The sequence below is a fragment of the Macaca mulatta genome, chromosome 2 (genome assembly GCF_049350105.2).
Source record: "Macaca mulatta isolate MMU2019108-1 chromosome 2, T2T-MMU8v2.0, whole genome shotgun sequence".
NCBI classification, from domain to species: Eukaryota; Metazoa; Chordata; class Mammalia; order Primates; family Cercopithecidae; genus Macaca; species Macaca mulatta.
In genome coordinates this window covers 171,475,885-171,501,287 of record NC_133407.1, presented here as the reverse complement: position 1 = coordinate 171,501,287, position 25,403 = coordinate 171,475,885, and the positions used below count along the sequence as shown (strand labels likewise).

The following is a 25,403-nucleotide window of genomic DNA, read 5'->3' as shown; positions in this document are numbered from 1 at the left end:
ATTTATTCTTCCAATCCACAAGCATGGAATGTTTCTTCATTTGTTTATGTCATCTGTGATTTCTTTCAGCAGTATTTTGTCATTCTCTTTATAGAAATCTTTTACCTCCTTGGTTGCATGTATTCCTAAGGTGTGTGTGTGTGTGTGTGTGTGTGTGTGTGTGTGTGTGTGTGTGGATATTGTAAATGGGAGTGTGTCCTTGATTTGACTCTCACCTTGAACATTGGTGTATAGAAATCCTACTGATTTTTGTACATTGATTCTGCATCCTGAAACTTTGCTGAAGTTGTTTGTCACCTCCAGAAGCCTTTTGGTAGAGTCCTTAGGGTGTTTTAAATATAAAATCATATTGCCTGCAAAGAGAAATAGTTTGACTTCTTTTTCTTATTTGGATGACTTTTATTTCTTTATTTTGCCTAATTGCTTTGGCTAGCATTTCTAGTATTATGTTGAATAGGAGTAGTATTGGGCAGGAGTAGGGAATGGGCATCCTTTTCTTGTTCCAGTTCTCAAAGGGAATGGTTCCAGCTTTTGCCCATTCAGTATGATATTGGCCGTGGACTTGTCCCAAAAATAATAGGAGCTTGATGGCTCCTATTATTTTGAAGTGTGTTCCTTCAGTGCCTAGTCTGTTGAGGCTTTTTATCATGAAGAGATATTGGATCTTATCAAAAGCTTCCTTTATGTCTATTGAGATGATCATATGGTTTTGTTTTTGATTCTGTTTATGTGGTGGACCACAGTTATTGATTTGCTGGATGTTGAACCAGACTTGCATCCCAGAAATAAAGCCTACTTGATCATGGTATATTAACTCTTTGATGTGCTGCTGGATTTAATTTGCTAAAATTTTGTTGAGAATTTCCACGTCTATGTTGATTGGGAATATTGGCCTGTAGTTTTCTTTTTTCATTGTGTTTTGCCAGATTTTGGTATCAGGGTGATGTTGGCTTTGTAGAATGAGTTAGGGAGGAGTTCCTTCTCATTGATTTTTTTTGAAATAGTTTCAGTAGAATTGGTACTAGCTCTTCTTCTCTTTGTGTATCTGGTAGAATTTGGCTGTGAATCCATCTGCCCTGGGCATTTTCTTTTTTTTTTTTTTTGGTTGGTAGGTTTTTTTTTTATGGATTCAATTTTGGAACCTGATATTGGTCTGTTCAGTTTTTCAATTTCTTCCTGATTCGATCTTGGGAGATTGTGTGGTCCCAGAAATTTATCTATTTGATATGGTTTGGCTGTGTTTCCACCCAAATCTCATCTTAAATTCACACATGTTGTGTGAGGGACCTGATGGGAGGTAGTTGAATCATGGGGACATCTTTCTTGTGCTGTTCTCATGATAGTGAATAAGTCTTATGAGATCTGATGATTATATAAGGGGGAGTTTCCCTGCCCAAGCTCTCTTCTCTTGTCTGCCACTGTATGAGATGTGTCTTTCACCTTCTGCCATAATTGTGAAGCCTCCCAGCCACATGGAACTGTAAATCCAGTAAACCTCTTTCTTTCATAAATTGCCCAGTCTCAAGTATTTCTTTATCAGCAGCACGAAAATGGACTGATACACCATTTCATCTATATTTTCTAGTTTGTGTGTGTAGAGGTGTTTATAATAGTCTCCAAGGATCTGTTGTATTTCTGTGGGATTGGTTACAATGTCACCTTTGTCATTTCTGATTGTGCTTATTTGGATCTCTCTTTTTTCTTTAATCTAGCTAGTGATCTACTGATTTTGTTTATCCTTTCAAAAAACCGACTTTATTTCCATTGATTCTTTGTATGGATTCTTCTGTCTTAATTTTGTTCAGTTCTCTGATTTTAGTTATTTCTCTTCTTCTGCTAGCTTTGTAGCTCATTTGTTCTTGTTTTTCTAGTTCCTCTAGTTGTGAAATTAGACTGTTAATTTGAGATCTTTCTAACTTTTGAGGTAGGCATTTAGTGTTATAAACTTTATGCTTAACACTAGTTTTGCTGTATCCCAGAGACGTTGGTATGTTGTGTCTCTGTTTTAATTTATTTCAAAGTATTTTTTTGATTTTTGCCTTGATTTAATTGTCTACTGAAACATCAGTCAGAAGTCAATTGTTTAATTTCCATGTAATTGTGTGGTTTTGAGAGATCTTCTTGGCATTCATTTCTATTTTTATTCCACTGCTGTCCAAGAGTATGGTTGGTATGATTTTGATTCTTTTGAATTGATTGAGACTTGCTTTATGGATGAGCATGTGGTCAATCTTGGAATATTTTTTGTGTGCAGATGAGAATAATATATATTGTGGTTGATGGGTGGAGTATGCAGTAGATGTCTATTAGGTCCAAGTGTTGAGTTCAAGTCCAGAATTTCTTTGTTACTTTTCTGCCTCAATCTGTCTAATATTGTCAGTGGGGAGTTGAAGTCCCTCACTATTATTGTGTGACTATCTAAGCCTTTTCATACATCTAGAAGTATGTGTTTTATGAACTTAGGTGCTCCAATATTGGGTGCATGTAAATTTAGGATGGTTAAGTCTTCTTGTTAAATTGAATCCCTTATCATTACATAATGCACTTCTTTGTCCGTTTTTACTGTTTCCAATGTAAAGTCTGTTTTATCTGATATAAAAATAGTGACCCCTGCTCTTTTTTGTTTTACATTTGCATGGTAGATCTTTCTCTAGCCCTTTACTTTTAGCTCATTGCTGTCATTATGTGTGAGATGGGTTTCTTGAAGGATAGGTCTTATTTTTTAAATTCAACGTGCTACTCTATGCCTTTTACATGGGGGTGTTTAGACCATTTACATTCAAGATTCATATTGATATGTAAATTTTGATCCTACTATGAAGTTGTTAGCTGTCTATTGTGCAGTTTCTATTGTGCTTTTGTTTTATATGGCCTGCAAGGTATGTACATAGGTGAGTTTTTGTGGTAGCAGGTGCCATTCTTTTGTTTCGTTGTTTAGAACTTTCTTAACAGTCTCTTGTAAGGGTGGTCTCATGGTAATGAATTCCCTTAGCACTTTCTTGTCTGGAAAATATTTTAATTTTCCTTTGCTTATAAAGCTTAGTTTGGCAAGATATGAAATTCTTGGTTGGAATTTTCTTTCTTTCAGAATGGTGAATATAGGCCCCTAGTCTCTCCTGGCTTGTAAGGTTTCTGCTGAGAAGTCTGCTGTTAGCCTCATGGAGTTCCCATTGTATGTTATCTACCCTATTTCTCTGACTTTAAAATTTTTTCTTTGGCATTGACCTTGGACAGTCTGGTGATGTGTTGGGGATGTTCATTTTGTATACTGTCTCTAGGTTTTTGTATCTGGATATCTACATCTCTAGCAAGATTAAAGAAGTTTTCTTGAATTATTTCCTGAAATATATTCTACAGGTTGTTTGACTTTTCTCCTTCTCTAGGGAATGCCAATAATTCATAGGTTTGATCTCTTTATAGAATCCCATATTTCTCAAAGACTTTGCTCATTTTAAAAATTCTTTTAAACTTTATTTCAGGCAGACTGGGTTAGTTCAAAAGAGTGGTCTTCAAGCTCTGAAATTCATTCTTCTCCTTGGTTTAGTCTATTGATAAAGTTTTCAATTGTATTTTGAAAATTTTTGGGTGAGTTTTCCAATTCCAGAAGCCCTGATTGATTTTTTTTAAAGTGTTTATCTCTTCTTTCATTTCCTGGATTGTTTTAAGGTTTCTTTGTGTTAATTTCCAACTTCATCTTGGATCTCTTTAATCTTCCTTACAATCCATGCTTTGACTGCCTTATCTGTATCTCTGAGTTTACATTTTGGTTAGGGACCATTGCTGGAGAGCTAGTGCAATCCTTTGGTGGTGTTACTACATTCAGATTTTTCATGGTGCCAGAATTCTTGCATGGGTTCTTTCTCATCTGGAGACACTGGCACTTCTAATTTTTGTAATTCTTTTCATGTGAGTAGAATTTTCCTTTTTTCCCTTTAACAATATTATTATTAGTTTATTTTTTTTATTTTTCCCTTCCCGTTTCCCCACTCCCTAGGTGGTATGGCTATACAGAATGCTGTTTTGGCTTTGTTACTATAGCTCTATGTCTTAATAAGACTTTTGGCAGGTTTTATATTGGGCTGTTCAGTTCATCCTACAAGCGTGTAGATGGCACTTACAGTAAGAGCTGGCTGTGGCCAATGTGTTTAGGTATATACTTGATCCATGTTTACTGGCAGAAACTATTGTTTTAGGCAATGGACTAATTCCTAATATGCACAGTGGTCTGAGTTCTCTGCTCAGCCCTGAGGGGATGGGGAGTAGGAGCCATAAAGGGTGTGTCTTGACTGGGCAGGTCTTTCTGCAGGTCTCCTGATAGCAGGTGCAAGAACCAGTGCCAATAGAGAACCAGTGGGTGTCCTCAGGTACTCACTGGTGTGTCTGGGAATGGAGTTGGGAAACCTTGGCTCTGAGTTCTCTGCACAGGGATGTGGGGCAACCTAACCTCCTAATCTAGAAGAGTGGGTGCTTCAGATCATGAGATCTGCTTGTGTGTGGAGCAGAGATGGCCCCCCTGCACCAAGACCTCTGCACAGGAGGGGTAGGATGACTCAGGGTGCTGGTCCAAGGAAGCAGGTGCTCTGAATGCCTGCAGATCTGTGTGAGCATGGAGCAGAGAAGGTCCCCCTGTACCAAAATATCTGCACAGGAAGAGCGGGGAGCAGTTAGGTCAGGCTGCTGATCCAGTGAGTGCATAATCTGAATGCCTGGAGATCTGCCTGGGCTTGGAGCAGACAGTCCCAGCGCATCATGATTCAGGAAGGGTGGGGTGGCTCAGGCTGTTGAACCAGGTCAGTGGGTACTCTGAATGCCTGGTGATCTGCCTGGGCATGAAGCAGAGAGAGAGTCCCACACACCAGATCTCTCTGCACAGAAAGGATGGGGTGGGTCAGGTTGCTGATCCAGTGAGTGAGTAATCCAAATGCCTGGAGATCTGCCTAAGTGTGAAGTGGAGAGAACCCTGCCGTACCATGATCTATGTACAGAAAGGATGGGGTGGCTCAGGCTCTTGAACCAGGCAAACAGGTGCCCCAAATGTCTGGAGATCTCCCTGGGCTTGGGGCAGAGACAGCCCTTCTGCACCACAATCTATGTCTAGGGAGGATGGCACAGCTTAGGTTGCTGAACCAGGTGAATGGGTATTCCAAATGCCTGGAGGTCTGCCTGGGTGTGAAGCAGAGAGCCCCATTGTACCATGATCTATGTCCAGAAAGGGTTATGTGGCTCAAGCTGCTGAACAAGGCAAATGGGTGCTCTGAACACCTGAGATCTGACTGGGTAGGGAGCAGAGGGAGCCCCACTGCACCATGATCTGTGTCCAGGAAGGGTGGGATGGTTTAGGATGCTGAACAAGGAGAATGACTGCTCCAAATACCTGTATTTCTACCTGGAGTTTGAGCAGAGAGGGCCCCACTGCACCACAGTCTCAGGGGAGCAGGATAAGGCACCTAGCAATGGCACATACAGATAAGTTCCTGGTTGCCAAGCTGGCCCTGGCTGCAAGTCTCACTACCTGGGAGAAAATACAGGTGTAGCAGTTTTCCTCCTACCCTAGACTTACAATGGGGAAAAGCACAATTCTAGCACCTACTGTTGAGGCACTTTCCACAATTCTGGCAGTGTTCTGCTCCAGAACAGGGTGTTCAGTCTCTGGCTTGAGACTAAAATGCCTGCATAGCCACACTGCTCAGTCACCCAAGAATGACTGACTTTTCATGTGACTGGATTAAAAATGGCATCCTGCTCTCATCCCAGGTCTGGGAAAATGTCTACAACTTTCTCCAGTGCCTTTCTCCTAAGTTAACTCAAGGTCTAGGGGGAAACCAAGTGGTCTCCCTTGGCCTGGGTTGCTTGGATCTCCAGTAGAAAGATGAGTCACAAAGGGAAGCTCTCTACTTCTCTCATATACTGGGGCTTCACTCACTTTTATGAGGTAGATGCCGTCATGGGGGGGTGTTTGCCAGTGTTCTCCTCTCTGGGATCTGGGGTGTCCCTCATGATTCCAGTGGATTCCCATTTTCCTTCTTGAATTTCCTTCTATGCTCACGGAGGTAATTTTTATGCACTATCTTGCTATTTCCAAGTGGCTGAGGCACACTGAAAGCCTCTAATCTGCCATTAAATTCATCTTGCAAATACTTTTTCAAAGGGTATTTTAAGCTTTTAAATCTACTTTTAAATATGGCCACATTTTAAAATATGGAGGTGGCATGGAAGAAATAGATATACATTATATGTATACACACATATATATTTTGAGATGAAGTCTCACTCTGTTGCCCAGGCTGGAGTGCAATGGCATGATCTCAGCTCACCGTAACCTTGACTGCCCGGGTTCAAGTGATTTTTCTGCCTCAGCCTCCTGAGTAGCTGGGATTACAGGCATCTGCCACCGTGCCTGGCTAATTTTTGTATTTTGAATAGAGATGGGGTTTCACCGCCTTGGTCAGGCTGGTCTTGAACTCCTGACCTCATGATCCATCCGCCTCGGACTGCCAAAGTGCTGGGATTACAGGCGTGATCCACCATGCCCAGCCTGAAGAATTACATTTTTAAAATGGAGATAAACCTATTTATCTGATGGCTTTTATTTTTTAACTTAGTGATATGATTTATGTAACATAAAATCACATAAAGCATACACACACAAATATTTCCCCATAGACACATTTTGAACAGTTAACTGTCAGACTGTCGTCCTCATTGTTCCCCAAAAGTCTTGCTTTCCTTTATCTTCTCTCATGAACATCCTCTTCCTTTCTTTACAAAGATTTTGCTAATTCCCACAGCCAGCCATTTCTCTCTTGAATTCCTTTAACTTCAGCTGGTGTTATCCACAGTGTATCCTTTGTGGTTAATTGCCTTCTGGTAGGTTTTGTCTTCTTAACTAGAACATAAACACTTGAGAAGTGAAGTCATAACTTATCTTTTTATATCTTCCAACAGTACACGGTAGCCTGAAAAATAACCTGCTAAATTGAGAGCAGCCAATTTGTGAGATTAAGTAGCAGTATATATACAGGAAACCGGAATACTATGAAGTTTTCAGAAATCTAGATAAAGGAGTCTTATTTTAAAGTTAATTCTCTAAATCACAGCTTAGAAATACTGTAATTAGAAGAATCATCTGACTAGTGGAAAGAGCTATAATTCACACTGTCACATAAAGGGCAAGTAACTTTGGCTTAAGTCTGTATCTCCAGGGACAGATGTGCTCCTGATCCTACTGAGGAAACCAGAGTGGCTTACCTGACTTTCCTAGGTTTATTCTAAGGGACTTCTTACAGTTGAACTTTGTCATTGAGATCATTAAGAAAATGTGCAGGCTCTTGCATCTAGAAATTGAGACAGGAGACAGGACTCAAATTCTGAGACTGTTAATAAGGGTCAGATTTATAAAGCAGGGCTGGTAGAATTCAGTCTACAGAGCAGGGAGCAAGGCTGGGGACTCCTGGCAGTGGCAGTACTGTGTGCTCCATCCTGGGATTCAAAACACTTTGTTACTTGATGTGATGATAGACCTTTTTGAAGGGGGCCTGCCCCTCCACACCTGTGGGTATTTCTCGCAAGGTGGAGACGAGAGACTGAGAAAAGAAATAAGACACAGAGACAAAGTATAGAGGAAGAAAAGTGGACCCAGGGGACCGGCGCTCAGCATATGGAGGACCTGCACTGGCACTGGTCTCTGAGTTCCCTCAGTATTTACTGATCACTATCTCTACCATCTCGGAGAGGGAGATGTGGCAGGACTACAGGGTAATGGTGAGCAGAGGGTCAGCAGGAAAACATGTGAGCAAAGGACTCTGTGTCATAAATAAGTTTAAGGAAAGGTGCTGTGCCTCGATGTGCATGTAGGCCAGATTTATGTTTGACTTTACACAAACATCTCAGTGCAGTAAAGAGCAGTATTGCCACCAGCATGTCTCACCTCCAGCCATAAGGTGGTTTTCTCCTATCTCAGAAAATAGAATGTGTGATCGGGTTTTACACTGAGACATTCCATTCCCAGGGATGAGCAGGAGACAGATGCCTTCCTCTTATCTCAACTGCAAAGCGGCTTTCCTCTTTCACTAATTCTCCTCAGCACAGACCCTTTACGGGTGTCGGGCTGGGGGACATTCAGGTCTTTCCCTTCCCATGAGGCCATTTCTCAGGCTGTCTCAGTGGGGAGAGACCTTGGACGATACCCAAGCTTTCTTGGGCAGAGGTCTCTGTGGCCTTCCGCAGTGCATTTTGTCCTTGGGTACTCGAGACTGGAGAATGGCAATGACTTTTACCAAGCATACTGCCTGCAAACACATTTTTAACAAAGCACATCCTGCACAGCTCTAAATCCATTAAACTTTGAGTCGATACAGCACATGTTTTTGCGAGCACAGGGTTGAGGCTAGGGTTACAGATTAGCAGCATCTCAAGGCAGAAGAATTGTTCTTAGTACAGATCAAAATGGAGTTTCTTATGTCTACTTCTTTCTACATAGACACAGTAACAGTGTGATCTGTCTTTCCTTCCCCCACAACTTTGATGGACTTTTTATTACGTAAAGAGAAAGCCATAATCCTGGAATGGTAGTGATGAGAAAAGGTTTTGGGATCCTGGGAAGAGAGCTGACTCTAACACAGCCAGGTTCTAACTTCAGGGAGAAAAAGCATCTACTAAACAACAAAATTTGATGATTTTCTTTACATGTCTTAATAGCCAATTTTCGTGTCATTTAACAAACTTTTATTTTCACACTCCTGCTTCATTAACAGCCATCATGCCATCATTTTTTTTAATTGATGGAAAAGCAACACTCTTTGAGGCTAGGTACATGAAAAACATTAGTTTTCCTCCTTCGATCCCTCCAAATATGCTAAGGTAGCATTGCTAAAAAAAAAAAAAAAAGAAAAGAAAAAAGAAAAAAAAAGATGGTCTTGTCAATGGGCTCTAGAAGTCATCTAATACTTTATTTTAAATGTCCTCCTCATCTATTTTTCTATTGTTATTTCCCTTTGCTATTCTCTAGCCTTCAGGAGCAACTGTGTTTGGAAGAATTAGAATAGGTGCATGTATCCATGTTTTTCAGAGAATATGGGAAGAGTCAAAGATGTTTGGAGAAGTAGTTTCCTGTCTTGAGAAGGCATGAGCCGAAAATAATGGAAACTGTGTATAGGAATTGCTTCTTTGTGCCAAGGACTGTGCAGTGTACTTTTCACTTCTTTGATCTCTACAGACGTGGGTATTGCTATTATCACTCTTTTGTAGACAAAAAAATGATGCTTATGTAGGTTAAAAAATTTGCCCAAGGTCACATGGCTATTAAGTGGTAGGATCTAGAGTCAAATCCAGAAAGTCTCATACTTGACCCTTATGCTATTCTGCCATGAATTCCATTCAACAGGCAATAAATAGGAAAGGTTTGAGGAAACTTTTTCCCAAGAAGTCTCCAAAATACTTTTTGGAGAGAGTGAACATCCTTCCTTCATGAGGGATGGAAACTTGGGTACTGGAGAAGTGTGTTGTCCTCTTAAAAGCCAGGGCACTTGGATGAGGAACATCTTCAACTTATCACAGAGCCTATGATCATCTTTCATTCAACATATATTTGTGAAGAGATGTTGGGGACAAAAGGAGTGTCTGTTCTCAGAGGTTTATGTCTAGTGCTAATAGAACAAATAGGCTTAATCGATGTAAAATAAGTATTTAACAACTAAATACACAATTTTATGGCTTGTGTGTTCATAGCAGACATGTATCAGATTCTGAATATTATAATCAGCATCTTCTGGAGCAATATAGCCAATCTGGCAGAGACTAAAGCTAAAAATGAACTCTCCAGCACATCTGGAGTCCGTGCGATTCAGACACAGACAGGATGGTGTAGATTTGGTGGAGTATTTTAATTAGATTTCTCTCTGTTCAGTTTCAGTTCCAGAGTCCTATAGTGTTTCATAGCTTGGAATCCTATTGTGAAGTTGGCTCAAGATTTTGAGGATCTCAAGATCCCCAGGGTCATAGAGGAACATGAAATTGATCAATATTTGTGGGACTTTCTGAATAATTTAGGTTAACTGGGATATATTTTATTAGAGCATTTATTATTGAGCTGCTTCTTTCTGTCATGCACTGTGAACACAGGGCAAACTGCTTTCAGGCTTAAAGATCCCAGATGCATAGCTGAGGTAGCACTGAAAGACTTAAGGTCAGTCCAGATTTTGGCACTCCAAGAGGGAATGGAAAGGGCTCGGGTGTGCTAGCACTGTAGCCATCCTGGTAGTGCCCTGTTGCTAATGTGATTCAAGACAGATATTCTGGCATCCCTTGAACTTTGTTTTTCTTTGTCATTTCTCTAATACTTCCCTAAAAATAAGTATAATTTCCACTGTACCCAGTGCTAAAATAAGTGTTTTACACCAAAATCTACAAAATGACTAGCAGATGAACTTTATCAGAATAAGAGAAACACATTGGTAGTTTTCATAAACTCTAGAGTCTCTTTTACCCAAAATAAAACCTTTAGAAAGGCTGCTTTAAATTCACCTCCTTAACATTTGTTTTTGTTTCTCCTTGAATGCCTGCTTCCAATGTTTCAGTTGAACCTGATTCAAAAAAAAAAAAAAAAAAAAGTTGTTAATTCAACCACTGAAGCAAGTGACTATTTCTATTAGTCCAACTATCAGATTAGATCAGATTCAAATCACTCACACTCAGGATCTGTGATCTGAAGTTGGTGGTAATCTCATTTGGTTTAAAAAAAAAAAAAGGTCACATTTTAAAAAGTGATTATAAGTCTTTTATTGTGGAGATTATATAATAAATGTGCAAAAAGTTTGGAAAGTAGAGCGACAAAGTCATCTATCACTCCAATATCCCAAAATACTTTTATATTAATATGTATTGAGGGCCAGGCATGTTGCTGGCAATGAGGATACATAAGAAAGCAGAAGAGTTAAGATTCATGTCTTCTAGGAGTTCTACTTAGTAAAACAGACAGACTAGCAAACATACAAAGAAACATGACATGGTAAAAACAGGACTGTGTGTATGTTGGGCTATGGGAGCACACAGGAGAGTCACATAGTGCAGTTTTGTGAATTTGGGATGTATCAGTGATGGCTGCTTGGAGAAAAAGCTGAGATTTCAAGGATAAGGAGTTAGCTCCATGAAATGAGGAGATGTGGGGAAGAGGATGTATAGAGAATTTCAGGAAAAATGAACAATATGGGGAAAGGCTCAGGAATGGGAGGCCACCAGGTCTTCTATATCAGGTGAACCATTTGTAGTTTGGTATGGCTAGGTTTTAAAGAGTGGGGAGAGAAGGTAGCAGGTGAAAGGGCAGATGGTGAAGGGCCCAAAACTATGCCCTGTATATGCTTAATCATTTTTAAAAGCAGAGAATCAAGGTATTTTATTTTAATTTTTTTGACAATTTAAATATTTTATTGATACATATTAGTTGTACATATTTTGGGGGTACATATAATACTTTGATGCCCGTATACAATGGGTAATGATCAAATCAGAATAATTGGGATATTCATCATCTCAAATATTTATCTTTTCTTTGTGTTGGGAACATTACAATTCTTCTCTTCTGGCTAGTTGGAAATTACTATAATTACTATAATTAACTATAATTACTGTACTACTGAATACTAGAACTTATCCCTTCTAATTGTATTTTTGTATCCTTTAGTCAACTTCTCTTCATCATCTCCTTTCCCTTTCCTTCTCAGTCTTTGATAACTATTATGCTACTGTATACTTCTATAAGATCCACTTTTTTAGTGCCCACATATGAGTGAGAACATGTTGCATTTGTCTTTCTGTGCCTGGATTATTTAACTTAAGATAATGATCTCCAGTCTCAAACACATTGCAGCAAATGAGAGAATTTTATTGTTTTTTTACGGCTAGATAATATTCCATTGTGTATATACACACATACACACACTGCATTTTCTTTATGCATTTGTTGATGAACACTTATGTTGATTTCATATCTTGGGTGTTTGAACAGTGCTGCAATAAACATGGGAGTGAAGACATTGCTTCAACATACTGATTTTATTTCTTTTGAGTATATACCCAGCAGTGGGATTGCTAAATCATATGGTAATTCTAATTTTAGTTTTTTTTTCTTAAAGAAACACTGTACAGTTTTCCATAATGGCTGTACTACTTTACATTTCCACCAATAGTGTACAAGTGTTCCCCTTTCTTGGTATATTTTCCAGTATTTTAAATTTTTTGTCTTTTTGACAGTAGTCATTCTAAGGTGAAATGATATCTCATTGTGGTTTTGATTTGCATTTCTCTATTTTTAGTGATGTTGAGCATTTTATCGTATATATGTTGGTCATTTGCATGTCTTCTTTTGATAAATGTCTCTTCAGATGTTTTGCACATTTAAAAATCGAGTACTTGTGTTTTTGCTATGGAGTTATGTTCCTTATATATTCTGGTTAGTAATCCCGTATCAGATGAATAGTTTGCAAATATTTTCCGTTATTCTGTAGGTTGTCTCTTCACTTTGTAGACTGTTTCCTTTGTTGTGCAGAAGCTTTTTAGCTTGATATAATCCCACTTACTTATTTTGGCTTTTGGTTGCCTGTTCTTTTGTGGCAAAAAAATCTTCAGACAGGCTGAGTGAGGTCCTATAGCATTTTCCCAACTTTTTTTGGTTTGTTTTTGTTTTTGTTTTTGTTTTTGTGGTTTTACAGTTTTAGGTCTTAAATTTAAGTCTCTAATCCATTTTGAGCTGTTTTTTCTATATGGTAATAGATGGGAACTTTGTTTCATTCTTCTGCATATGGATATCCAGTTTTTCTAGCACCAATTATTAAAGAGACTGTCCTTTTCCCAATATATGTTCTTGGCGCCTTTGTTGAAAATGAGTTGGCTATCAGTGCATGGATTTATTTCTGGATTCTTTATTCTGCTCCATTGATTGAAGTGTCTGTTTTTATGCCAGTACCATGCTGTTTTGGTAATTGTAGCTTTGTAGTATAATTTGAAATCAGGTAATGTGATGCCTCTGGTTTTGTTCTTTTTGCTCAGGACTGCTGTGGCTATTCGGGGTCTTTTGTGGTTCCCTATGGATTTTAGGATTTTGTTTTCTGTGTCTGTGGAGAATGCCATTGACATTTTGATAGGGTTTGCATTGAATTTACAGATTGCTTTGGGTAGTATAGACCAATTTAACAATATTAATTATTCCAGTCTATGAACATGGAATATGTTTTATTTTTTTGTGTGCCTTCTTTGATTTCTTTCAACAGTGTTTTATAGTTTTTCTTGTAGAGATCTTTCACTTCTTAAGTTAAATTTATTCCTAAATATTTTATTTTTTTGTAGCTATTGTAAATAGGATTGCTTTCTTCATTTCTTTTTCAGACTGATCACTGTTAGCCTATATAAATGCTACTGATTTTTTGTATGTAGATTTTGTATCCTGCAACCTTACTGGATTTGTTTATCAGTTTTAAGAGTTTTTGGTGTGAAGTCCTTAGGTTTTTCTAAGTATGCTATCATGTCATCTGCAAACGAGAATACTTTGACTTCTTCCTTTCCACTTTGGATACCTTTATTTTTTTCCTTCACCTAATTGCTCTGGCTTGGACCACCTGTACTATGTTGAATAGTAGTAAAAGTAGACATCCTTTTTTGCTTCAGATCTTAGTGGAAAAGCTTTTTAAAATTCTTCCCTGCTTAATATGTTATTAGTTGAGGGTTTGTCATATATGTCACATTTATTGTGTTAAGGTATGTTCCTTCTATATTCAATTTGTTGATGATTTTTATTATGAAATGATGTTGAATTTTATTGAATACTTATTCTGCATTTACTGAAATGATCATAGGGTTTTCATCCTTGATTCTGTTGATGTAATACATCATATTTATTGATTTACATATGCTGAACCATCCTTGCATCCTTGAGATGAATCCCACTTGATCATGATGAATGACCTTTTTAATGTGTTGTTGAATTTAGTTTGCTAGTATTTTGTTGAGGATTTTTGCATCTATGTTGATCAAGGATACTGGCCTGTAGTTTTCTATTTTTCCTGTGTCCTTTTCTGGTTTTGGTATCAGGATAATGCTGGCTTAGTAGAATAAATTTAAAAGTATTTCTTTCTCTTCAATTTTTTGATATAGTTTAAGTAGAATTGATATTAGTTATTATTTAAATATTCATTAGAATTCAGTAGTGAACCCATTAGATCCTGGGGTTTTCTTTAATGGGAGACTTTTTATTATGGCTTTGATCTTGTTATGTGTTATTGGTCTGTACTGGTGTTCTGTTTCTTGATGTTTAAATTCTGATAGGTTGTATGTGTCCAGGAATTTATCCATTTCTTCTAGGTTTTTCAATTTGTTGGTGTATAATTTTTCATAGTAGTCTATGATGATCCTTTGTATTTCTGTGGTATCCGTTGCAATCTTTATTTTTTAATTTCTGGTTTTATTTATCTGGGTGTATCTCTTTTTCTTAGTCTAGATAAGGTTTTGTTAATTATCTTTTTTAAAAAACAAATTTTTTTGCCAAATTTTAAAATCATTATTATTTCCAATTTTATTTATTTATGCTCATTTATTATTTCTTTCCTTCTACTAATTTTGGGTTTGGTTTGGTCTCGCTTTCAAGTTCACTGAGGTTGTCATTAGATTTTTTTTAAGTGTTTCTATTTTGGGGGTATGGGCATTTATTTCTGTAGACTTCCTACTTAGTACTGGTTTTGCTGTATCTCATAGGTTCTGGAATTTTGTATTTCCATTTTCATTTATTTCAATAAATTTTAAAAATTTTCCTTTAATTTCTAAATTGATCCATTGGTTATCTAGGTGCATGCTTTTTAAATTTCATGTATTTACGCAGTTTCCATAGTTCCTCCTCTTATTGATTTCTAGTTTTATCCCATTGCAGTCAGAAAAGACATTTGATATAGTTTTGACTTTTTTTAAATCGTTGAGACTTGTTTTGTGGCTTAACATGTGGCCTATCCTGGAGAATATTCCATATGCTGATAAGAAAAATGTATATTCTGCAGCAGTTGAATGAAATACTCTGTAAATGTCTGTTAGGCTCATTTGGTGTAGAGTCTAGTTTAACTCCAATGTTTGTTAATTTTCTGTCTTGATAATCTGCCCATTGCTGTAACTGGGGTGTTGAAGTTCCCTACTACTATTGTATTGCAATCCACCTCTCCCTTTAGATCTCTTAATATTTGCTTTACATATCTGGGGACTCTGATGTTTAGCACATATGTATATTGACAACTGTTATATCCTCTTGTTTAATGGACCATTTTTTTAATATAATGACCTTTTTTTTTTTTTTTTGTAAAGGTTTTGATTTAAGGTCCATTTTATCTGATATAAGTATAGCTATTCTTCCCCTTTTGGTTTCTGTTTGTATAGAATATTTTATTCTATCCCCTCATTTTCAGCGTACATGTATCTTTATAGGCAAAGAGTTCTTCTCATAGGCAGCATGTAGTTGGGTTTTTAAAAAATTTATTAAGCCATGCTTTGTCTTTTGATTGGAGAATGTAGTCCATTTACATTCATTGTTACTACTAATAGGTAAGGACTTGCTACTGCCATTGTCTTACTTGTTTTCTAGTTGTTTTGTAACTATTCTCCTTTCTTCTTCCTTTCTTACTATCTTCCATTGTGGTTAGTCATTTTTTCTGGTAGTATGTTTTAAATAAGTTACTTAAAACTAATACCAACTTAACTTTGATTGCAAAAAAGAGAGAGAAGAAACAAACACACAAACAAAAACATCTGTATGCAGCAATTCCCTCCTTACCCCACATTTTGATTTTTAATGTCACAATTTGCATTTTATATTGCTTATCTCTTTAAAATTGTCATAGTATATTTTAAATATTCTGTCTTTTATTCTTCTTAGTAGGGATATAAGTGATTCACACACCATGATTACCAAATTAATGTAACAATCACATTGATAATATTTTCTTTCCATTTGAAGAATTCCCTTTAGCGTTTCTTATAGGACAGGTCTGGTAGTGATAAATGCCATCAACATTTTTTTTTGTCTGGGAAAGTCCTTATTTTTACTTTCTTTCTAAAGCTTAGCTTTTCTGAGTATAGTATTTGTGCTTGGCAGATTTTTTTTTTTTTTCTTCAGCACTTTGAATATATCTTTCTACTCCTCCTGGCCTATAAGGTTTCTGTTGAGAAGCCTGCTTTCAGGCATATTGGATTTCCCTTACATATTATTTCCTTCTTTTTTTCCTCATTGCTTTTGCTCAAAAGTCCCTTTTCCTTTCTTTATCTTTGGCTTTTGAGTACCTAATTATAATGTTTTGAGGTATTCTTATTTGAGTTAAATCTGATTGATGACTTAATCTTTTTGTATCTAGATATTTATCTCTTTGTCCAGGTCTGTAAAGTTTTCTGTTATTATTTATTAAGACAAACTTTATACACCTCTTTCTTTCTCAGTTCTCTCCTTAACTTCAAAAACTAAAATATTTGTTCTTTTGATGTTGTCACCTAGACCTTGTAAGATAGCTTTATTAATTGTTTTATTCTTTTTCTCCTCTGATTGTATTTTTAACTAGACTGTCTTCAACTTCACAGATTCCTTCTTCTATTTGATCAATTCTGCTGTTGATGCTATTTCATTAATTTTATTTTCAGCTTTAGGACTTCTGTTTGATTTTTAAAAATTTTGATCTCTGTTAAGTTTCACTGATAAACTTCTGAATTCATCCTGTGTTTTCTTGAAATTCAGAGAGTTTCCTTAAAATGTTTTTTTGAATTCTTTGAGAGATCACACATCTCCATCATTTTAGGGTTGGTCTCTGACATGTTATTTTGTGCATTTGGTGAGGTTGTATTGCTCTAAATATTCTTGATGCTTGTGGACATGTACATTGAGGGATTAGGTATTTATTTTAGTCTCCACAGTTTGCCTTTGCCTGTCGCTGTCTGCCTTTGGAGAGCCTTCCATGGATTCTGGCAGACTGATTGTTTAGTTACCCGAATCTGTCATCACTGGAGCCCTTTCAGCACTAGAGGATGCTTACCAAGACTCTCACAAGGATTTCAAGGTTGATGTAGTTTTAAGGCCCAGATAGACCTGGGGAAGTCCCAAGGAGGGTTCTGGTGTTGTGTGGGAGTGCTGGTCTGGAAACGGTCCCAATGGCCCAGATGGATGTGACTCTTTGCCCATCTCTGCAGGGATATGTTGGGTCCCTGATTTCAGTGAGAGGGGTTGAAGTTGAGGCGGGGCCCCCTTGGGATCTGCCAGAGAAAGGAGGTTGATGGGCCTGTATTGTTGGCTTAGTTGGGCATGCATTACCCAGCAGGTCCCTGCACAAGCAAGGCAATTCCTTGACTGTAGCTGGAGGAGCCAGAGCTGAGACTGTCCCCTCAGGATCTGCTGTGGGACAGAGGCTGGAGAGGTCAGTCTTGCTTCAGAGTAGTGCACATTACCCAGCACAGACAGGATAGCTCCCTGATGCAGCAGGAGGGGACAAAGCTGAGACAGAGCCCCCTGGGGATCTGCTGTGAGATGGAGGTTGGTATGCCTGTCACATCAACTCATATAGGTATGTGTTTCCTAGTAGGTCCCTGAACAGATGGGATAGTTCCCTGACTGCAGCAGGAAGGGCTGGAGCTGAGATTGGGTTGATTTGGGATCTGCTGTGGGACACAGGCTGGAGAGTCTTGTCTTATTGCTTCAGAGGGGCATGCCTGGCAGGTTTCAGCACAGAGGGGGATAGTTTACTGGTTGCAGTGGGAGGAGCCAGACCTGAGACTTGGTGCCATCAGGATCTGCTGTGAGTTGGAAGTTGGCAAGTCTGTCAGGGGGGCTCAGACTCCCTGGTTGTGTGATATTGGTGATTCTCTCTCTAGATCCTTGTGTGAGCAGCGCTGAGCTGGGACCTCAGCTGAGAGTTGTTGAAGCCAAACCACAGGGAAACTTTCAGATTCATCACTGAGATAGATGTCAGCAGGCAGGTGAGTTTCTCTGCCAAGGCACAAGTATGCATGATACTTCCCAGATCCCTTGACAGATGGTTTTGGATTCAGGCTCAAGACCAAATAAGGAAGGAGCCAAGTCCCTTGGAGGACAGGATAATTTCAGGACTTGAATGTGGAAGCAACCTTGTAGTATCAGCTACCTGGAGTCAATCTGCATTCTCAAAATGATGCCCCTAAGTTGTGAGCTACATGAAGACTTCACAAACTCCTACCTAAATTTTGAGGCTCCTGCAGAGAGGCTTTGGGCCATGTATGGGGACAGAATTCTTTTTTTGTTGTAGGATATATGAATGGATTACCTTCTATTCCATTATCTTGGTTATGCTACTCTGTATATGCTTAATCTTAAGGTCAGTGGGGACCCATACAATGACAGTATTTTGTGTCCACATAGATGTAAAATTATATGATTGTACATAATAAAGATTAAATTCATTTAAATTAGTAACAATGTTATATTCTTGGTATTTTTACTTGATGTATATCACTGGTTTTTCTTTAACTTTTAGTTTAGGTTTGGGGGTACATGTGAAGGGTTTGTTACATATGTAAACAGGTTGTCACAGAAGTTTGCTGTATATATTATTTCATCACCTCGGTATTAAGCCTAGTACCCAACAGTTATCTTTTCTGCTCCTCTCCTCCCTCCCATCCTCCCCCTTCAAGTAGACCCCAGTGTCTGCTATTTCTTTCCTTGTATCACTGGTTTTTCAAAAGTTATAATATGGAAAATCAAGTTTTTAATGCTTATATAACATTCAATCACGTTGACTGATGTACTGATTTAGTTAACCATTCATTTATCATTATACATTTTTATTATTTCTTATATTTTATTTTTATAAATAATGCTCAATTATCATTTTCTTTTTTAGCTTTATATATCTTTAGGATAAATATTTAGACATATTATTTAGTCAAAGGATATAAACTCTTTTTTGGCTTTTGGAATCTCCTGATTAATTTACTTTATTGTTTGCATTGCTATTAATAAAGTAAGAATGTGTATCAGATTCACTACATTGGTTTGGTCGAGAGGTATTATAATTCTTATGAAATTTCACAAATTAAATAGACCAAATACATAATTTGTTTCTGTAAATATTAACAGCATTGAACATTTTGCACGTTGTGTTTTCAATGCAAGTTTTCACCTGTGAATTGTCTTTGGTTTATCTCTTGATTGGTAATATTTTTTATAGACACAGGGTTTTAAAATTGATTTCTATATTTCTAAATTTTGAACATTATTTCTCCTTTAGTGAATTGATCAATTAAATTCTATTATTATTACTTATTCAATAATTTTTAAATTTTTAAAATTTATCTCAAAATTCAATTTAAAATTTTTGATTTATAATGGAAAATTTAAATTAAATTTTTAAATTTGTCTCAAAAGTATTTTTCAAATTTTAATCAAGGGCTTAATAGTAGTGATTAAATAATCATATATGTTATGATTAAAGTTTTATCTATTAAAATCTGTATGAAGAATAGGCTTTATATTAAAGTTATTCATCCAGTTCCAGTGATTTATGTTTGTTGTTCAGACAGGACAATGGTATTTTTAACGTTATTGCTATATAACATATCTTAATTTCGGGGAACAGTTAGTAATTCCCTCATTAACCTTTTTTCGTATCATTTTGATAATTATGCACTTTTGTTCTTATGGATGAAATATATAATAATTTAAAAACATAACTTCAATATTGTCTGTCTGAACTCATACATTGAATAGCAAATATGGCAGTTAAAAGGATTCCTCAATACATTAGGCAGAATGCAAACAACAGTTTCCAAATATACATAGGACTATTTTATAAAGGAAAAGTAAGTTCTTACAATTGCTCAAAGAAATCTAACTCACGCATTAATCCTGGTGTAAGAGAACTTTTATGTTTAGGAATAAACTTTCTAATATTCCATCTGAATGCTTTCATGTTAGTCGGAGTTTGAATAATCACTACTTTTGTGAAATCTTCAATACCTTGTATCTGAAAGTTGACAGAATGCAAGTTAATTTCTGAGCAAATATCCTACTATTAAAAATTTTCTAGTAAGCTGCTATTTCTGACTTTCTCTAAGTATCTGGGAAAAATGGAAAATATTAAATCAACACAAATAAAAAATGATATCTTAAAATACTTGGGTATGTCAGTTTTGCAAAAGTCAATATTCCATATACATTCATTGATTTTTAAATATTTCTACTCCATATGAAAAAATGATTAAGAATGAATCACCAATGGCCCTTTAAAAATCATCCAGAGACTTTTTCTACATGGCAGAAAGAAAGTTTAATGAAAACAATTAAACTTTCTTTCTGCCATATAGAAATATTTTAAAATATTCTTCCATCCTGTGGTTGTTTTCAACATAGTTTGAATCACATTGGTACCCAAATCCACAATGAGTAGGGCTGTGTCTACGGAAGTAAGTAGAGAAAGTTTACCAGGCTTCAGGCTCTTGCTTGACTGTCTAAATTCTCAACAAGCACCCACACCAAATTTCTGTTATGTGTTCAAGGATAGAGGTAGAGAGCAGCATAGTGGAGAACGTTTCACTTCCTGTCATTAAGCATTACGTCAGTGCTGCTGATGTCCACTTAGAAAATTTTCTTATGATCATTTCTCACCTTGGGATCCCTCCCATCCCCATTACACTTTTTTCTTATGTCCAAAATCTACCCTGTAAGTGCTTTCATCCTAGCTGTAAAACATTTTGTTAATATATTTACTTATTTCTTTCCACTTGGTTGAAAGATCTCTTGAGGACAAGTTGTAAGTATCTTTTTTTTTTTATCATTTCAATATATAGCACTATATACAAGCATATTTTAAATAACTCTGAGTCCTCTTTGAATTACTTTTTGTAGCTGTATCTTTCATGTTCCCTGATTCCTTTTGACATGTGCCTCTCTGATTCTCCCCCAACACAAAACAATACACACACAAACATACTTCTTTCCTTCTTTACATGGCTCAGGTTCTCATTTTGATTGTCAGGGGAACTCAATTAACAGTTTAAATATGAGAAGATGTTCACTTTCAAAGCAGCTGTGGAAATACTACTAATACTCAATTCAACATCAGTCTGGCAGAAAGTTTCTAGAGCATTGTGGGTACAGTTTTTCTGCAACTTGTGAGTAAAATAAATGCACCCTCTTTTGCAATGAATAACTGTACCAAAATCTAACTGTAGCCAAAATGTCCAGCTTGGCCTTCATAGGCATTGGATAGGAATAGCTTATGCTTGGGCTAGCAAGTGCCAAAGCGGTCAATGAACTTGGTGCGTGTGGGCGTATGTGGGTGTGGTTGTGGGTATGAGTGAGTGTTTATGGAGTGGTGGGAAAAGGGAGAAGATTGGAAAGTGAAAAGCTTAAGATTATACTGACAGTTTTCCTGATGTTAATACATTGTTGGACATATGGCATGTTGACCTGAAGACAGGAATCAATATTTCTTTACCTGATGGCATGTTATAGGAATTAAGAAAGGTGCTCTATAAAATTTTCGTAACTGACAATCTTCTACAGCTCCATGTATGAGGATAACATAGATTACATTTTCATCATAGATATCAGTTTTGGTGGTCATTGGTATATCTTCTATATAAATATTAGAGAGCTTTAGTTGCATCTTGTAGTTCCAATCCTGTTTTAAAAACACAATTTCAGTCTATTATTAGTTTATGAAGTTTAATATATATTCATTAATAGTCAATTATAATGTTTTAATGCCATTCCATTCAAAGAAAGAAAGACAAGTTTATACAAGCACTTCCTACCTCATAAGACAAGTGTTCTCTGATTTTTCTGGCTGTAATAGCGAGTCCAATTTTTAGCCACATTTTATGTTCAATGAGAGGAGAGCATTGCTTAAAAGCATCATACAAGTGAGTTTTGGGAATAAAACATGTCTGGAAAAGAAGGATGTAAATTTGGTATTTTATTTTGTGCACTATGTTTTAAGGAATAAAGTTTTTTTGTTTATGTACACTATTAAAGCTAATAATTTAATTAGGTAAGATTCACATAATAGCTTGGAAACTTAATAAAATGTGTCTATCAGTGAAAATTAGTATGTTCTTTCCCTATGTTCTTATTGACTTTGTCAAAATCAGTTGGCTGTAAAATGTGGCTTTATTTCTGGGTTTTTAAATTTGGTTCCATCCATGTATGTGTATATTTTTATACCAGTATCATGCTGTTTTGATTACTATATCTTTATAGTATAATTTGAAGTTAGGTGATGTGACTGCCCCAGCTTTGTTCTTTTTGCTTAGGATTGCTTTGGATATTTGAGCTCTTTTTTGGTTCCATATGAATTTTAGGATAGTTTTTTCTAATTCTGTGAAAAATCATGGCATTTTGATAGATATTGCATTTGATCTATAGATTGCTTTGGGCAGTGTGGTCATTTTAACAGCACTAATTCTTCTGATCCATGAGCATAGCATGTTTTCATTTGTTTGTGTCATCTAAAATTTCTCTCCATAAATGGTATTGGGAAAATTTGATTGCTTTATGCAAAACAATAAAACTAGACCCTTTATCTCTCACCACATTTTAAAAAATCAACTCAAGATGAATTAAAAACTTAAACGTTAGATCCCAAACTATAAACATGCTGGAAAAAAATCCTAGAGAAAACTCTTCTGGACATTGGTGTAGGCAAAGAATTAATGACTAAAACCCCAAAAGCACATACAACAAGAACAAAAATAGACAAATGGAACATAATTGAACTAAATAGCTTCTGTACCACAAAAATAAATAATCAAGTGAACACGTAACCTATTCACTGTGAGAAACAAAAACCCTGCAGAATGGGAGAATATATTTGCAAACTATGTGTCTGACAATGGACTAATGTCCAGAATTTACAAGGAATTCAAATAGCCTTTCTGACTAGTGTAACGTGATATCTCATTGTGATTTTCATGAGCATTTTTCTGATGATTAATGATTTTGAACATTGTTTATATACCTGTTGTCCATTTGTATGTCTTCTTTTGAGAAATGTTTATTCAGGTCCTTTGCTTATTTTTAATTGTATTATTTATTTTCTTGCTGTTGAACTTTTGAGTTCCTTATATATTTTAGATACAAACCCATTATCACATGTATGATTTATACATATTTTATTTTTTATAAGATAAAAAATAGAAAATAAATTACTAAAAATTATTTGACCTTTTTAGATAAATATATGCCTCTATAAATATGTTATTTGAGGGGATCAAACTTTTTAGGCAAAAATAAAATGCTTATGCTAAAAGTGAACAGACCATTGGTTACTAAGAATAAAACTTCTATGAATAGTCAAAAACAAGTTTTGTGTACATTGGATTTTATTTCTCTTGGGTCAGTATCTTTTTTTTGTGTAGTATAGGACATGTATATTTAACTTTGGTAAGCAACTGACAAACTGTTTCAGACCAAAACCACTGTTCAAATTAAAATCTCTGTTTCAGAAGTTGTTTCAACATTGTACACTCTCATCAGCCATGTATGAAAATTTCAGCCAGGAGTGGTGACTCATGCCTGTAATCTCAGTACTTTGGGAGGCCAGGCGGGCTGAGCACCTGAGGTCAGGGGTTCGAGACCAGCCTGGCCAACATGGCGAAACACCGTCTCTACTAAAAATACAAAAAATAGCCGGGCGTGGTTGCGTGTGACTGTAATCCTAGCTACTTGGGAGGCTGAGGCAGGAGAATCACTTGAACCCAGGAGGCAGAGGTTGCAGTGAGCTGAGATCAGGAGCCACTGCACTCCAGCCTGAGAGGCAGAGTGAGACTCTGTCTCAAAAAAAAAAAAAAAGAAAAGAAAAGAAAAGAAAAATTTAGTTGCTCCATGTCCTTGCCAATACCTGTTAGTGTTTTTATTTTTAGGCAATGTAGTAGGTGTGTATTGACATACCACTGTGGGTTTAATTTGCATGTTTCTGGCAGCTAATAATGGCGAACATCTTCAAGTGTTTATTGGCCATTTGTATATTCTTTGTAAAGTGTCTGTTCACATTCTTTGCCCAGTTTTTAATTCAGTAGTTTGTCTTCTTATTTTTGAATTGTAAGACTTATTTATAGATTCTTTTATCAAATCCTTTTGTTGGGGAACTTTTGAAAAGTCCCTAAGCCCATGACTCATATTTTTCCCTGATCCTGTTGCTCGTAATTTTTGTAATGTCTTTTGAAGAGCAGAACATTTTTAATTTTAGTGACATCCAATTTATCAATATTTCTTTTTATGGTTAGTACTTAAAAAAAAATCCTGGCTAAGAAATCTTTGCCTATCTTAAGTTCTCCTATGTTTTCTTCTATAATTTATATAGTTCTATCTTTCATGTTAAAGTGTATGATCATGCCACATTACATTTTGGGCCTAGTACATGGGGATCAAGGTTCATTGCTTCTGCATGGATATTCAGTGTTTTCAGGATTATTTGTTGAAAATATTGTAATTTTTCCACTGAGATAATTTGATCCTTTGTCGAAAATCTATTGACTATGTATGTGTGGATTTACTTATGGATTATCTTTTCTGTTGCATTGATCTCTACATCCTGACCTAAAGCCAACGTCATGTGGCCTTAATTACACGGGATATATGCCTTTAAATCAGGTAGTGTAAATCATCTAACTTTTTTATATTTGTTTTGTCTATTGTAGGTCCTCTGCATTTTCTTTTTTTTTTTTTTTTTTTTTTTTTTTTTTTTTTTTTTTTTTTGAGACGGAGTCTCGCTCTGTCGCCCGGGCTGGAGTGTAGTGGCCGGATCTCAGCTCACTGCAAGCTCCGCCTCCCGGGTTCACGCCATTCTCCTGCCTCAGCCTCCCGAGTAGCTGGGACTACAGGCGCCGCCACCTCGCCCGGCTAGTTTTTTTGTATTTTTTAGTAGAGACGGGGTTTCACGGTGTTAGCCAGGATGGTCTCGATCTCCTGACCTCGTGATCCGCCCGTCTCGGCCTCCCAAAGTGCTGGGATTACAGGCGTGAGCCACCGCGCCCGGCCTGCATTTTCATATATATTTTACAAAAAGAGTCTGTGGAGATTTTGACTGAGGTTGTGTTGAATCTATAGACCAATTTATGAAGAATGGATATCTTAATAATATTATGGGCTCTAATTCACAAATATAGCGTACTTCTCCATTTTTTAAATCTTTTTTCAGTTATCTAGGAAATATTCCATAGTTTTCATTGTAGAGTTATTCCATGTATTTCATTAACTTTATGTCTATCCCTTTTATATTTTGATTATTTTTGTAAAAAGAGTTAAAAATTTTATTTCCGGTTGTTTGTTTCTAGTATATGAAAACACAATTAATTTTTGGAATTGGGACTTGTATCTTGCCACCTTACTAAATTCATTATAGATTCTAGTTATTTTTGGTAGA

General features: G+C 36.5%; 1 protein-coding gene across 1 annotated transcript in view; it reads right to left on the bottom strand.

Moving 5' to 3' along the window:
* Nucleotides 1-6,593: 6,593 nt before the first annotated feature.
* The window catches only part of SLC9C1 (solute carrier family 9 member C1), a 167,327-nt gene continuing 148,517 nt past the window's right edge, over nt 6,594-25,403 (bottom strand). Inside the window, exons 18-23 of the mRNA XM_077993951.1 lie at nt 21,796-21,927; nt 21,477-21,662; nt 19,877-20,003; nt 10,522-10,580; nt 7,249-7,334; nt 6,594-6,886 (exon numbers count right to left, since the gene is read on the bottom strand). Coding sequence (XP_077850077.1) covers nt 7,281-7,334; nt 10,522-10,580; nt 19,877-20,003; nt 21,477-21,662; nt 21,796-21,927 — 558 coding nt within the window. The 3' untranslated portion in view covers nt 6,594-6,886; nt 7,249-7,280. The remainder of the gene's footprint in view (nt 6,887-7,248; nt 7,335-10,521; nt 10,581-19,876; nt 20,004-21,476; nt 21,663-21,795; nt 21,928-25,403) is intronic.